The following is a 16,351-nucleotide window of genomic DNA, read 5'->3' as shown; positions in this document are numbered from 1 at the left end:
CACACACCAGTTTTCTTATCAACGGCAATCACAAAAAGTTACTTCTGTATCACATATTTTAAAACTATTTTCATATGACAAAAATTTGGAATATACTTCAGTTGGCTCTAGGCACCTGAATTCATTTATATCCAAACCAGCAGCCTAGAGTCAATCTTACACATACTGTCAAAGAAGAAAAATGTTCAGTATGATAAGGAATGACATTATGTTTTATGATTGAAAACAGAAAAGAAGTATGTAAGCCCAATGGAAAGTCAGTTGGTAAACTTTTGTATTTGCATTTAGTAAATATGACAGAATTTGGCCACTGATTTGTTGGAAACTTTTTTTTAAGGAAGTATAATGGTAAGTCTGTCTCAAAATCGAATTTTGGTTTTATCTTCTACAGGAATTTGCACTACACAAATTGAATGCAGTGGTCAATGACTTCTGGGCAGAAATTTCTGAGTCTGTAGACAAAATGTAAGAATTTACTTTATTTCTATAAATTGGAATAAAGTAGATCAACCTTAATTATCTGTGGGTCTTGTGGCTTATTAATTCATTTAGAGATTTGCTGCCACTAAATTGCGGCTTGAGTATTTAGATTTGGAATTTTTAAGGAGAACCACAGTTTGAACTAGGCCTATACTTCCTAATTTCTTTCAGAGAAGTTTTGTATGAAGATGAAGGTTTCCGGAGTCGGCAGTTTGCAGCCTTAGTGGCATCTAAAGTATTTTATCACCTGGGGGCTTTTGAGGAGTCTCTGAATTATGCACTTGGAGCAGGTGACCTCTTCAATGTCAATGATAACTCTGAATATGTGGAGACTATTATAGGTAATTATCTTCCATCTAGTAAGGCTTTATCTTGTTGGCTTCTTTCTTGCTCTAGTACATATAGCATTTTTTTCCCTGAATCTTTGAGGTTGCCACATTTCATTTTAATTGAAAGTTCATAATCTTTCTACAGTAATTTTATGCAGCCTGAGTTTTTAGATCTGCCTTAGAATTCTGTGCTTTATTTTTTGTCCTAATGAACAATAATATGACTAACAGTAATAATAAAGACACTCTACTCACAAAATATTTTAAGAATGAATCTAAGAAATTATTCAGAAGCAGCCAACTTAACACAAAGATAGTTATCTCAGTGATTATGTTTATCTCTTTTCCAGTGAGCATACTGTTATATGAAAAAATTAAATCAGATTATTGTGAATATCAGAAATTAAATGATAGTAATTTATAGAGTTGTTTCTAACACAGGAAACCATTATTGAGTGTTTCCATTGTACTAGGCACTGTACTGGTCGTTCTTCATAGCATAGTTTATTCCACAGTTGCCCTGTGAAGAAGGAGCTAGCCTTGTTTTACAGATGAGAAAACTTGGGTTTCAAGATGATAAAGGCACATGGCTGTTAAATAGGAGGGTCAGAATTTAAAACCCAGGCTTCCTCACTACGAAATCCATACTGTTTCTACTAGTAGCCATTGTTTTTTTATTTGCTTCTGTATTTTTGAAGTGAGAGGGTAGCACACAGGTAAGGTTTGGGATTCTCTGTCTTGTAAGTTGAACCAGCTCTGTAAGAGTTCGTTCAAAGCTTTTGTAGCTTTAAAAATGTTTGAAAACTCCTGTTCTAATAGATGAAAGAAGGGATTGCATACCCTTCAGACGTGTCTTTTTGACTATCAAGCTTTAGATCATAGTTACAGAGAGCCCAAGAGTGTGTTCTCTGTCAAGTGTGTATAGTATAGTTTTTTGAATTGCTGATTAAGAGGAGATCTGCATTATTCACCTGAACCCTTAAAAGGAGAATATTGGTATTCTCTTTCAGAAATTGGGAAATGCTGCACAAGGCAGTCCAGAGAGGTACTTTTCAAATGTCCCTGAAGTTTGAAGTAAGATTTTGTGTTCACATTTAAAATTTTTTTGCCATGATGGTGTGAGAATGTTGCAAGTAAGTTTATTGTTGTTGGGAACTCACTGAATTGGAGTTTTCATCTGTGAATCCTGTGGGAAGAACAGATGATTTTAAAGAATAGACCGTATCATTTGAAACCAGAGCACTTTCCCTACATTAAGTTAGAAATGGTGAGTTAAGTGCATTTATCTCTTCTCTCTTATTTGAAGGATTTTTTTTTTTGATGAATGTTGATAATTTTTTCCTGTGGTGATCTGCAAGTGCTTGCAATGTTAACATTTTACAAATGATGCTTTTAATCAGGACAGCTGGTCTCTAAGAGGCTATGAGGTGGTAGATGCCTTCCTATGTATCATCTTAGTCTTAGCTTGTAGAAGGTGATTGTTGACTGGTAGACCAGTTCTGTTTGCTTTTCTTTGTGTGGAAATGGGGTTCACCCTTCTAGTTTTCTTGGGACTGTTAGAATGGATTTTTTTAAATGTCAGTGAGATTTGTGAGAGAATATATAAAATAGAATTTAGGAAAGCCTTCCTAGGCTCTTAATGAATGTCATAAACAGTACACTCAGAAAATTCAAGGCTAGAATTTTCAATCTTCTCCCGATTGTTATAAGACTTCAGCTAGGAATGAAGCTCGGTTCTGGAATACAGTTATGACATAAACCTGGTAAGTCAGAGCACAGGTCTCATTTGAAACCTGGGAGGTAACATTTTTCTTCCTCAGTTATTAACTAAGGAAAGCTCCCCAAATGTTATAAATCTGAGATTCCTTTCTGATGAGGTAGGGGAATGTTTCCTCACAACTGCATTTGGTTCAAAAAGCTCTTATTAGGGCCTGGTGAAGATTTTCTGCAACCAAACTTGTTTAAGGTCTGCTTGTGAGTGCCACTTAGTTCTTACTAACTGTACCTGAACCTGCCTAATCCTACCTGGATGGACCCTGAATGTGGTATATTCCAATTTATAAAAGTCCTCTGCTTCCCCCAAAATATAGACCCATTAACATGGGCCATCTAGTAGACCAGCAGTTCTTTATCCTAGTTCAAATCATTTCTGTTTCCTGGGGCTATAGTTTGCAACTAACTAACCTTTTCCTTGTACCTTTCTCTTTGAAAGGGAGGGTGACAGGCCAGTGAGTTATAGAGAGGATAACTATTATATATGTCATTCAGCTTGAGTGGCTGTTTTCCTTAAGAAGGTGGAAGAAGGTTTAGGGAAATTTCCTTTCTTGGTTGCTCCTAAAAAGTTTAAGTTATGATTGTAAAGTAGTGTAAGTTGTAAACATGATACCCTTCAGTATGTTGCCTCATCCTCCCCATTCACCCAAATCACTGTGAAATGGGAAAGCCAAATTATGCACATGCACCGCTGCATGAATTTTCAGACTCCCTGTTTGGGGGAGAGGGGAAGTATATGTGAATAGGTTCAACCTACCTCACATTGAGACTGAATATTTTAGCTGATTGCCGGAAAGGTTTTTGGAAGTCTTCTTGGGATTGCCTTTAGAACCTGTGGCACATTTCAGGTCATAGACAGACTCTCTACTATCAAGGATCTGATAGTTTCATTAATGTGAAGAAGTGTAATTTATAGCCATGTGATAATTGCTACAATAGGGTTTTTGTTAATATCCTCAATCATGGCAAGTGTTTGTGTTTGAGAGTGAAAACAGCAGCTGTTTGTAGCCAACTCTGTAGAATAAGCAACTTAGTCAAGTTGAATAACATAATTTTGAATAATAAACAGTAAAAAGAGAAATTTTTTTTTTAAATTATTTATTTTGTGGCTGCATTGGGTCTTCGTTGCAGTGCACGGGCTTCTCATTGCAGTGGCTTCTCTTGTTGCAGAGCACAGGCTCTAGGTGCGCAGGCTCAGTAGTTGTGGTGCACGGGCTTAGTGGCTCCGTGGCATGTGGGATCTTCCCGGACCAGGGCTCGAACCCGTGTCCCCTGCGTTGGCAGACGGATTCTTAACCACTGTGCCACAAGGGAAGTCCTAGAAATGTTTTAAATAATGTCAGCTTACTGGAATTAGTGTGTAGCCCTGCAGTGTAACTGTTACGAACGGAACAATATTAATTTGAAGGTATAACTTACAGCATTTAAAAAATTTGAAATTTGCTCATTACTCCATAGTCATCCCATAAGTTATTTTTATGATTATAAATGTAGGCATTGTCCTTTCTAGTAGTATAGCCCAATTTACCATCTGATCAGAGTTATTTTATTTTCTCTATAGCAAAGTGCATTGATCACTACACCAAACAGTGTGTGGAAAATGCAGATTTGCCTGAAGGAGAAAAAAAACCAATTGACCAGAGATTGGAAGGCATTGTGAATAAAATGTTTCAACGATGTCTAGATGATCACAAGTATAAGCAAGCTATCGGCATTGCTCTGGAGACACGAAGACTGGACGTCTTTGAGAAGACTATACTTGAGTCGGTAGGTAGATGATGGGATTTTAGAGGTTGCTATTGATGAAGAATCAGCAGAGCAAATAATTAAAACTGAAAATTGCATGGATAGTGAAAAGAAAATCTAACTTAGATATAATAAGGTGCTCTTTTGCGAAAAATTTTATTTTTATATTTATAAAATATATGTATTTTATGTTTATAAATGAACCTTGGCTGTGTTTTGTGTTTTTCAAATAGTTGCTTTTATCTTACCACATTTATTCCTTTGAGATCTTGCATGGGGAAGTTGTCTTAATTACCCTGCCCTTTTTAAGAAGACTGTATGGGTAAACTACTATTGTAATGCATTTATCATGGTTAAAACTGTAAGCTACATTCCTGGTTTGGGGGTGTTTTGCAATAATTATGACAGTTGTAAGTCACCAACCAAAGTGGTCAGAGAGGTGCAAGACTGAGTTAAATGGACATTGATCTGCATGCCCACTTTGCCTGCCTCACTACCTATCGTTTTCCACAAGCTAGCTCTTTGCACTCCAGCCATTTTGACCTTGTCTCTTCTGCTAGATGTACCATACCCCATTCCCTTTGCCAAAAGTATTGCCCCTGCCAAAAACATCCTTTTCCCTTTCTTTCTTTACCTGCTGTATTCCTGTTCAAGATTCACAGTTCAGCTCAACTGTCATTTGTTTACAGATCCTTCTGGCAATCCCTGCCAGCCATACCCTCCTCAACCCTTAGGTCCAGCTAGGTCCACCAGATTATAACCTCCTTAAGGATAGGTACTTTCACCACTGGGTCTCCAAAGCATAAGGCAGTGTTTAGCAGCAGTGGTAAGATTAGTTTAAATGAGTAAGTGAATGAATGACCCAGTGTCATAGAACGGCCCTTATTTTGCTCTGTTTGATTTTTGTGCAGTTGTAGTTTCTCCTTGTCTTCAGGTGAATAGAACTAAAATATTTGTTTTTATTCATTCAACAAATATTTTTTGAGTGCATATTATGTGTCAGACACTGTTCTAGACATTGGAGATACAGTGGCAAACAAGACCAACAAAGTTCCTGCACAAATGGAATAATCCACTGGGGGAATAGGCAGTGAAGCCTTATTCCCTATAAGGTAAAGGGGTGATAAATTTTTTTAGAAAGAATAAAGCAGAGTGAGAAATGCGTCTTACTTTACATCCCAGTGCACATGTACATATAGATGTAACTTAGGATGAAATAATATCTACTTTTTCTACTTACAATGTAATCCTGATATTTTAAAATTGTATTTCATTTTTTAAAAAATGCTAGTCGCATTAAGTTGATTTCATAATGTATACGCCGATAGGTCACAACTTGCTTTTTTAAAAAAATATTTTTTTAATCATTGAACAAAGCTATCTTTAAATTTTATAGTGCTTTACAGTTTTCGAAAGTTTCACACACATGATTTCATATAATCCTATAATAACCCTTTTTTATCCCCTACTCCTATATTGCCCTTCCCCCTTCCCTGTCCCCACTGATAACTACTAGTTTGTTCTGTGAGTCTGCTTTTATTTTTTGTTTTATTCACTAGTTTGTTGTATTTTTCAGATTCCACATATAAATGATATCATGCAGTATTTGTCTTTCTCTGTCTGACTTATTTCACTTAGCATAATGCCCTCCAAGTCCATCCATGTTGCTGCAAATGGCAAAATTTCATTCTTTTTTGTGGCTGAGTAGTATTCCATTGTGTATATATATATATATATATATATGTGTGTGTGTGACACCCCACATCTTTATCCACTCATCTGTTGATGGACACTTAAGTTGCTTCCATATCTTGGCTATTGTAAATAACACTGCTATTGGGGTGTGTATATCTTTTCGAATTAGTGAATTTTGTGAATTTTTAATTTCTCAACTCGCTTTTTGAGAAGTACACTTGTAGCTCTTCAGCATGCTTATCATGCTGAAGGACTTTTATAGGTTAGTATCTCAAATATTGGGTATGCTTATTTATGTTGAAGGACTTTTTTAAGTTAGTATCTCAAATATTGGGTATGCTTTGAAGAACCACAAGGTAAACATAAATAATCTGGAGGGGCTTCCCTGCTGGCACAGTGGTTAAGAATCCACCTGCCAATGCTGGGGACATGGGTTTGAGCCCTCGTCCGGGAAGATCCCACATGCCGCGGAGCACTAAGCCACAGTAGTTGTGCGCCACAACTACTGAAGCCCATGCACCTAGAGCCTGTGCTCCGCAACAAGAGAAGCCACTGCAGTGAGAAGCCCGCGTGCCGCAACGAAGAATAGCCCCTGCTTGCCACAACTAGAGAAAGCCTGAGCGCAGCAGTGAAGACCCAACGCAGCCAAAAATAAATAAATAAAAATTTTTTTAAAATTTATTAAATAAATAAATAAACAAATAATCTGGAGTCAAAATTTCCTCGGGAGAGCACCAGCTAGATGTGACAGCACTCAAAGCTTGAGTCACTCAGAGCTGGAGAATAGTTCTATCACATTGTGTTCCTGGCCAGGGAGTATAGGCGGTAAGTCATGAGGATTAGCAAGACTAGAGGCAGACACAATTGAAAAGCATAGCCACTTGGTATATGTACAGCTGTATAGATCTTTTTATAATAATTAACAGCACCACCACAGTTATAGTATACTATGGTCATATAGTCATGATCCTGGATGATCACTAAATATTTAATTGTTTTCAACCTATTTTTTTTTCATGAAGACAGGGAAATAGGTAATTTTCTTTTAAGATTTTCATCTAAAATGGTTAAAAATTTTAAGGTTTATTGTTTAAGTAGCAAATAAATCGTTAGCTGCCTAGAATGACTAAAGAATATCGATTAAAATAATTTGATTTCTAAATAAACATGCTTCAGTAACCAGATAATCATATCTCTTCAAATTATCTCTTTCAGAATGATGTCCCAGGAATGCTGGCTTATAGCCTCAAGCTCTGCATGTCTTTAATGCAGAATAAACAGTTTCGGAATAAAGTACTGAGAGTTCTAGTTAAAATCTACATGAACTTGGAGAAACCTGATTTCATCAATGTTTGTCAGGTAATAACATTGCATTACTTTACACTGTACTGCTGAGCCATGCCTCACTACATTATATTATATAACATCACGTCACTACAATTTCATACATGTATCTCAATTGATCTTTACAACAGCCTTGTGAAGATACTTTATGCGTTTATATTCCATTTTACTGATAAGAAACTGAATCTCTCAAAACTAAAAAGCTGTTATAATATGTTATTTCTATGTATTCTTTTTTCACTTTGAAAATAATCCAGGCATTTAAGGAAATTTTTGAAAATGAGATTAAAAAAAAAAAAAGGTAGAAGAAAAGATAAAAACGGTACCTATGTTATATCATTTCTAAAAAGAATTTCAGCTATAAAAATTATCTTTGGTTTCATTCCCCAAACACCAGACAAGACCTTTGGGTATATTTTCTTTATCTCTTTTATTGTATGGACTTGCTTGCACACTTTAAAAAAAATTAAGACAGTATAGAAAATATATAAAATGCAAAGTGTATCTTTCCCTTTCCATTGGCCTTTTCCCAATTAAAAGATTCATAACTGTTTTTCCTCCACCTACTAGCACATGTGGAGCTACCTCATTCTTTTCAATGGCTAGATTGTGTTTTATTGACAAATTTTTGTATTCTGCTTAGAGCACAGCATTTTATCACGCATTTGGTTTGTTATATTTTCATTATAATGTGTTCTCAATATGTGTTTCTATCCTCTATACATATTTAAAATTTAGATTAATACATCCTTTTTTTCAATGCTTTTTTAAAAAATTGAGTATAGTTGATTTGCAGTATTATGTTAGTTTTAGATGTACAGCAAAGTGATTCAGGTTTTTTTTTTTTCCAAATTATTTTCCATTATAGGTTATTACAAGATACTGAATATAGTTCTCTGTGCTGTACAGTAAATCCTTGTTGCTTATCTATTTTATATATAGTTTTTGATGCTTTTTAAACCAAGTGTGAAACACAGAAAAAGCTAGAAGAAAAATATCCACCTTTATATCACCCGAAGTCCACCTAACAGTATATTTCCTTTCACTTTTCTCTGTAGAGGTTTTTGGAGTTTTGTTTGCTTCTAAATAGTTTTTAATAGTTTTAAAAATGGTTTTTAAAAATTTACATGAAAAACGGTAGTCCTTTGCTTTCTTCCTCTATGTATTTCAGTTTTATTCCTCAGAAGTAATTTTATTTCTTTTAGCTATTTTATTCCTTGTCCCTGTAAAATTTTTTTTAATTTATTTTACATTTTTAAAATACATTTTTGAACAGATAATATTACATTCACATGATTCAAAATTCGTGAAGAATCAAAGGATATACAGTAAAAAGTCTTCTTGACACTTCTTTCCTTTGGCTCCCAATTTCCCTTCCCTGGAAGCAAACAGTATCAATTATATATTTCCTTCAATTTAACATTTTTTCATGTTTTGACATTTCACAAATTCTTATACAAACTCTTTCTTGATTGTGCAGTAGTCATTCAGTGGATATACTTTGCCTTTCTTAACCAGTCTCCTGGTATTGGTCATTTATTTTGTTTCCATAATTTCCTATTCTTAATTTATAATAACTTTGGTTAATGTGTTCATTTTGAAATTGAGTTATTTGCTGCTTAAGGGAACAAGAAAATTTAAATTGAATTCTTAAAAGAAAAATCCTAAATTTATTGGGTGGATTTTGTTAAAACATGTGGCAAATCCTAAGAGTAGTAAGAGAAATACTTCAAAATGGTCATTTTAAAATGTGCCTCTTGTCCTGGCCCAGCACAATACAATGTGTTAAATGAATGAACGACTCCTACAATTTATGGTAAAGCAGAAAATAAGTTACTACAGAGCACTTGATAGCGATTTATGGATAAGATTTAAAGAAGCCAAGATTCACTCACCAACTGGTTATTGAATATTGCTGATTGCCAGGCACAGTGTTAGGAGCTGTGAATATAAGTTGTATGGATTTTCTTATGGAAGGCAGATTCCATTTTCAGGAAAACTTTGGTGCCAGGATCAGAAATAGAATGCTAGACTAGATAGTTAGTCTGCCCCAGTTTGCCTTAACTTATATTTGTTGACTATCACTCTGTAAGTATCTTGTAGACAAAGTTTTCAATTATTATGTAATTGTTCTTTATCTGCATTTCAGTGCTTAATTTTCTTAGATGATCCTCAGGCCGTGAGTGATATCTTAGAAAAACTGGTAAAGGAAGACAACCTCCTGATGGCTTATCAGATTTGTTTTGATTTGTATGAAAGCGCTAGCCAGCAGTTTTTGTCATCTGTAATCCAGAATCTTCGAACTGTTGGCACCCCTATTGCTTCTGTGCCTGGATCCACCAATACGGGTACTGTTCCAGGATCAGAGAAAGACAGGTAAAAGTATCTTTTTCTGTATCAGAACTAATTCAACAATCTTTATTTCATTTTGGGAATAGATATTTATAGACAACATAATCTAAGAATAAATTTCACCATTAGCTTTCATAGATTAGCCTCTTACTAAAGCTATTGCTCTGTTTTGCACTCTGCTGCATACATTAAGGAAAACCAAAGAAATGGACCCTTATGGAAAGAAATGGAAGTGGTTGTCTGATGGGGAGGGTGCTTGCCAGACAGCGTGTGTGCTATTTAATCAGGTAAATTAAAAATCTCAGATAGGGCTTCCCTGGTGGCGCAGTGGTTAGGAATCTGCCTCCCAATGCAGGGAACATGGGTATGAGCCCTGGTCTGGGAAGATCCCGCATGCTGCGGAGCAGCTGAGCTTGTCTGCCACAACTACTGAGCCTGCTCTCTAGAGCCCGGGAGTCACAACTACTGAAGCCCGTTGCGCCTACAGCCCCTGCTCCACAACGGGAGAGGCCACCGCAGTGAGAAGCCCGTGCACCACAGCAAGGAGTGGCCCCCGCTCACCGCAGCTAGAGGAAGCCCACACACGACAACAAAGACGCAACGCAGTCAAAAATAAAATAAATAAATTAAAAAAAACTCAGATGGGGTAGGTTGGGCTAGATTTTAGGCATTTGGGTTACATATTTGTACAGTTAGAAACATTCTCAGCTTTTTTTTTTTTTTTTAATTTATTTATTTTTATTATTTTTGGTTGTGTTGGGTCTTTGTTGCTGTGCCCGGGCTTTCTCTAGTTGCAGCCAGCGGGGGCTTCTCACTGTGGTGCCTCCTCTTGTTGTGGAGCACGGGCTCTAGGTGCGTGGGCTCAGTAGTTGTGGCTCACAGGCTCTAGAGCACATGCTCAGTAGTTGTGGCACACGGCCTTAGTTACTCCACAGCATGTGGGATCTTCCCGGACCAGGGCTCGAAGCCGTGTCCCCTGCATTGGCAGGCGGATTCTTAACCACTGGACCACTAGGGAAGTCCCCATTCTCAGCTTTTTTAACACTTTTATTAGAACTAATAAAAATTACTGTAAGTCAGTAATCTTGTAATCTTCATTTATTTAGGCTTTCTTTCATTTCTCTCAACAGTGTTTTTGTAGATTTTAGTACAGGAATTTTGTACATTTTCCCTTAAATTTATTCCTAAGTATATTAGGTCTTTTAATGCTGCTGTAAGTGGTATGTTTAAATTTCAGTTTCCAATTGTTTGTTGCTAATATATAGAATTACAATTGATTTTTCTATGTTAATGTTGAATCTCACAACCTTGCTTAAGTCACTTATTAGGTCTAGTAAATTTTTTTTATAGATCCCTTTATAGAATTTTCTACATAGGAATCATGTCATCTGTGAAGAGAGACAATTTTACTTCTTCCTTTATAACTTTCATATCTTTTCCACCTTTATTTTTTTCTGCATTGGTCAGGAAATCCAAACATTCTTCCTTTGTTCCTAATCGTGGGGTAATAGCATTTAATTTCTTTCTTTTTGATTTTAAAATTGTCTTTCTCCTTACCCTCTCCTGTTCTTGTGTTTATTTGCTTTCATGTTCTTTCTGAGTTGATCTTAATTTCTGAAGTAATTATCCTTCTTCTTCCATTCCCAGTTTTTCCCTAGTTATATTATTTCATTTCTGATACATAATATTCTTTTATATCTTGTAAAAGTTTTCTTCATATCTTTGACCTCTTTTCAAATAATCTTTTCTTATAATAGTGAATGGGATTTTACTTTGATCCTTTTCTGTGGTTTATCTTCACTGAAATTAGTTTTCCTAAATATTTACAAAGGAGGCTTGATTTAGGATAGTTTTCCTAATTTCCCTGTTCTCTAGAATTTCCTCTTTTATCGTGTTTGTGGAGTTTTAAACAAAATGGTGTCTTTGTGTTCTGAGATCTCCTGGCTCTGTTCCCTTTCTCACTTTTATTTCAGCCTTCTTTTTCCCTCATTTCTGCCGCTTTAATTTTGATTCTGTGCCCAGCATTTTCTCCTCAGTGTAGGGCTTTGACCTAGAAGGGGGTGTCGGCTGGTTCGTTTAAGAGTTGTTGAGGCTCCAGCTGCTTTGCTTCAGACTGGTCTTTGTGGCTCGTGGTGGTGTATCTTCACCTGACCGTGTTTTGGGAATCTGGGAGATACTTTGTCACCTGGTTTTGTTGTCCATATATTTTGCTAACCTAGTTAGTTGCTTTGCGTGTTTTTATGAATTTATTTGGTGGAAATCCAGTAACTGGGTTGCCTCCATCTTATTTTACGATCTTTTTCGTTTCCTAATGGCAGTACTTAAGAAGTAATTGTTTTTTCCTTGCAAGATATTTAATTTGGACATGCTTCAGACCTTCAGTTTGATTAAAAGGAAAAAAAAAAGCCACCCACACATACTATTCAGAAAAGATTTATCACATTAGTGACTATTGGTTCTCTTTCTTTTAGTGACTCAATGGAAACAGAAGAAAAGACAGGTAGTGTACTTGTAGGAAAGACACCAGAAGTGGTAAGTGTGCTTTTTGAAGTTGAAGTTGCCATTTAAACATATATTTCCACACTATATTGTAAATTATTTAAAAGTGTTTCATACCTGCTTTTATGGAGGTTTATTATTAAGTTTGATACCAAAGTTATTTTATAAAAATGGATTTTCTATAAAAAGTAAAATTTTAAATATTCATCCCAGGGAATTCCCTGGTGGTCCGGTGGTCCAGTGGTTAGGACTCGGCGCTTTCACTGCTGACAGGGCCTGGGTTCAATCCTTGGTCAGGGAACTAAGATTCCACAAGCCACACAGCACAGCCAAAAAAGAAAAAAGATCAATCCCAGAAGGCACTTGACTTAGAAGAAATAAAATCCTTAGATCCTTATCAAAGAATGAACTCTGTCCAGAATAACTCTGAATTACCTGTCACAGGGTGAGAAAAAAGTATGGCTTCTAACAAATAAATGGCAACTTATCATACAGGGGGAGGGGGTAGTTTAGTTGTCTTTATTTTTAGTATTCATGGTGTGTGGAGAGTGGGGCAAGGATTAGAGCAGTGGTCTGTTGGATGTAAATGTTTCCTCCATCAGGATTTTTGGTTTCTGGTTATCAGGTATATAAATTTCAACTCTTCTTCACATGGTTGGAGAGTTGTGTTGATGGCTTGGTAGTTCATGAGATCATATATATGTGTTGGTTAAAGGTGCTTTTTCTCAATTTGGAGGAGGGAGTTTCTCACCTAAACTATAAGTTGGTTGTGTATAAAGTAGTTCTCCTTGCATATCACCAGTAATTAGTTACTCTTTTACAGTTTTTTTTAATATTAAAATATTTTATATTGGAAGTGAGTTTGGAATGAATTGCATTCTTCCATCAAGCTGGTATCATATCTCAATGGCATCTAATAAAGAAATAAATTACTTTCTCTCAAATAAATGATACATGAGTTTGCTAGATCCTACTGTTAAAATATGGGTTTTGTTGTGTGTATGACTGAATTTCACTGGTTTAGTGCTGTTAAAATAAAGTTAGCTTACTGGATTTCAGTAATACAATAATTTTCATTCTTGTTTGTTCGGCAGAGTCCAGAGCCCAAGGATCAGACTTTGAAAATGATTAAAATTCTAAGTGGTGAAATGGCTATTGAGTTACATCTGCAGTTTTTAATACGAAACAATAACACAGATCTCATGATTCTAAAAAACACAAAGGTAGGAAATTCATCTGTAATGGAGGCCTTTTTTTATATTTATTTCTTTGTTGAATAAGTACTTATATTTGTTATTGAATAATTTGTTGCATTTTATTCCTGACCAAGGAAATAAGTATTTAAAAAAAATAACAATGGGAGAAATGCTTGATCTTGTTGAAGAAGAAAAGGAATTAATATTGATTGAGCTCCTGTTTTTTGTGCTAGTCTCTCATTGGGAAGTTTAGTGGCTTTTTTTTTTTTAAGTTAGCTTTTATTTGAATGTATACGTGTGGCATTTGGACAAATACCACAATCAGAACATTAATACAGGTTATTTGTGTGTTTGTTTTTCCCACTGAACTGCAAACTCCTTGAGAATAGGGGTTCTTACCTTGATATTGTAACCTTTGTTGAGATATTGATCCTAACAATTATTAATATTAATTTTTGAACAGATAATCTATTCATCTGGTTCAAAAAATGTTTTAATATAAAAAGATACATAGTACAAAAAAATCTTCCTGCCTTGCCTGTGTTATTTACCCAGTATCCTTTCCCAAAGTCATTCATTTATTATTGTCATATACTATTCCATTACTAAACAGTTGTTTGATTGAGGTATATGTAATCATGCTTCTCCAGACTTTCAAAATAATTTTTACAGATGGCAAAAAGAATAATATAATTTGCATTTATGACAGTTTTCTGATGTTTATCTTTATAACGCAGTCTCATTAAAAATAAACAAAATAGGGGCTTCCCTGGTGGCGCAGTGGTTGAGAGTCCGCCTGCCGATGCAGGGGACACGGGTTCATGCCCTGGTACGGGAAGATCCCACATGCCGCGGAGCGGCTAGGCCTGTGAGCCATGGCTGCTGAGCCTGCGCGTCCAGAGCCTATGCTCCGCAACAGGAGAGGCCACAACAATGAGAGGCCCGCGTACCGCAAAAATAAATAAATAAATAAAAATGAACAAAATAACTTTGGTGCTTGCCAGAGTTACAGTGCCGGAAGAGGTGCAGCATTGCTCCTCAGGTTACCCCAATACTTTGGAGACCTTGAGCAAGATACTGAAGAGAAATGGCGAACTGTTCAGAAACCAAAAATTAGAAAGTCTGCTGCATAAATTCCTACCCAAAATCTACTACTGACCGCAAGTTAAGACCACTAATAAAACTTTGTTTGACTTGCTTGTTTTTTATAAGCTAGCTATTTAATGTTTATAAAAGAAATATCCAAGGTTCATATGTTAAATACCAGTTCAGTTTATTCATGTTTTCACCACAAAACAGGGCCTCTTACTGTGTGTTCACATGCAAGCTTGCGTTTGTAGGAATACTTTGCTAATGATAAAAATCTGTATTTGTTTCTGTAGGATGCGGTAAGGAACTCTGTGTGTCACACAGCAACTGTTATAGCAAACTCTTTTATGCACTGTGGGACTACCAGTGACCAGTTTCTTAGGTAAATATGCTTGTAGGTTCCCACTTTGGTTTAAAATTGTCTTTGACAGAGACTCTGTTGACATTGTCACATGGATGTGGGGAACTTTCCCTGCCTGACAGTCCTGAATTTTAAATTCTACTTTTCTATTTTATAAATTTTTTAAATTGCATATGCCTACTTGTTTTGAGGTAAAATTAATTTTCTCTATTAGTTGCCTTGAATATAGGTTTTTGAATGAAATACGTTAAGCTTAGAAATTTGATACAGTTTTGCTTTTGTTCATAGTGGAATTACATGTCATGCATTTTTAAAGTCCTCAAAATATTAAGAACAACTTAGGAGGTAAAATGGAATCATCAGTAACTTGAGATCCATAAAGTAAAATGATTTGTAACAGCTCAAGGTGAACATTTTAATGCTTTGACGTTAGCGTTATAAAAAGCTTTATGGAGTTCATTTCAGTAGTGTTGCTGAATTTCCTTTTCTTACAGAGATAACTTGGAATGGTTAGCCAGAGCCACTAACTGGGCAAAATTTACAGCCACGGCCAGTTTGGGTGTAATTCATAAGGTAATATATACCGATCACTGTGAGCAGGCATCAGAACAGAAGCAATTTTCCTGGAGTTAAGAAAAAAACTAAAGTTTACTATAATTCATTGACAGGTACATTTTGTTAAATTGGGTCAGTCCTCATACAGGGAAGGATAAAGTAAAGAAGAAATGTGTGTTTGTTTTTTTTATAAAAAGTGGAAGCCTTTTTCCTGTGAAGACTAGCTAAGACATTTCTCAAAATGAATTGAAATAAGTTATTTGCATTATCTAAGATGAATTTGGGGAACTGTTATAAAACAAGGAGGGGGTGGGAATTGCAGCATTTGTTTCTAACCAGGATGTGACTGGGTCATTTAAAGGCTGTCTTCTTGTGTGAGTGATAAAGTTGCTTAGGAGAGAGCCCCACTTCCCCCTTCACTCTGGAGAAAAAGCAATAATCATAGAAAATGTTACATCTTCTTTTCTCTAACTTTCTTTTACTGACACCTTTGTGGTGGCTCAAATTTACAGGGTCATGAGAAGGAAGCATTACAGTTAATGGCAACATATCTTCCCAAGGACACCTCTCCAGGATCAGCCTATCAGGAAGGTGGAGGTCTCTATGCACTAGGTCTCATTCATGCCAATCATGGGGGTGATATAATTGACTATCTGCTTAACCAGCTTAAGAATGCCAGCAATGATGTAAGTATTAGAATGGAAAAATAAATTCCCATTACTTAAGAGTCCAGGGAGGGCTTCCCTGGTGGCGCAGTGGTTGGGAGTCCGCCTGCCGATGCAGGGGACATGGGTTCGTGCCCCGCTCCGGGAAGATCCCACGTGCCGTGGAGCGGCTAGGCTCGTGAGCCATGGCCGCTGAGCCTGTGCGTCCGGAGCCTATGCTCCGCGGCGGGAGAGGCCACAACAGTGAGAGGCCCGCGTACCGCAAAA

General features: G+C 36.3%; 1 protein-coding gene across 3 annotated transcripts in view; it reads left to right on the top strand.

Moving 5' to 3' along the window:
- PSMD1 (proteasome 26S subunit, non-ATPase 1) overlaps window positions 1-16,351 on the top strand; it is a 105,241-nt gene that overhangs the window by 4,431 nt on the left and 84,459 nt on the right. For 2 of the 3 annotated variants that reach the window (XM_027118680.1, XM_027118687.1), the window contains exons 3-12: window positions 392-465; window positions 652-821; window positions 4,144-4,349; window positions 7,239-7,382; window positions 9,517-9,743; window positions 12,191-12,251; window positions 13,313-13,441; window positions 14,797-14,885; window positions 15,359-15,437; window positions 15,932-16,105. In XM_027118680.1, coding sequence (XP_026974481.1) covers window positions 392-465; window positions 652-821; window positions 4,144-4,349; window positions 7,239-7,382; window positions 9,517-9,743; window positions 12,191-12,251; window positions 13,313-13,441; window positions 14,797-14,885; window positions 15,359-15,437; window positions 15,932-16,105 — 1,353 coding nt within the window. The remainder of the gene's footprint in view (window positions 1-391; window positions 466-651; window positions 822-4,143; window positions 4,350-7,238; window positions 7,383-9,516; window positions 9,744-12,190; window positions 12,252-13,312; window positions 13,442-14,796; window positions 14,886-15,358; window positions 15,438-15,931; window positions 16,106-16,351) is intronic. The other variant, XM_027118697.1, reaches the window with a different exon arrangement.

Source organism: Aethalodelphis obliquidens, unplaced genomic scaffold (assembly GCF_003676395.1).
Source record: "Aethalodelphis obliquidens isolate GAN/ISIS:26980383/991018 unplaced genomic scaffold, ASM367639v1 scaffold2, whole genome shotgun sequence".
In the NCBI taxonomy this organism is placed as follows: domain Eukaryota; kingdom Metazoa; phylum Chordata; class Mammalia; order Artiodactyla; family Delphinidae; genus Aethalodelphis; species Aethalodelphis obliquidens.
This window is presented reverse-complemented; position numbering and strand designations above follow the sequence as displayed.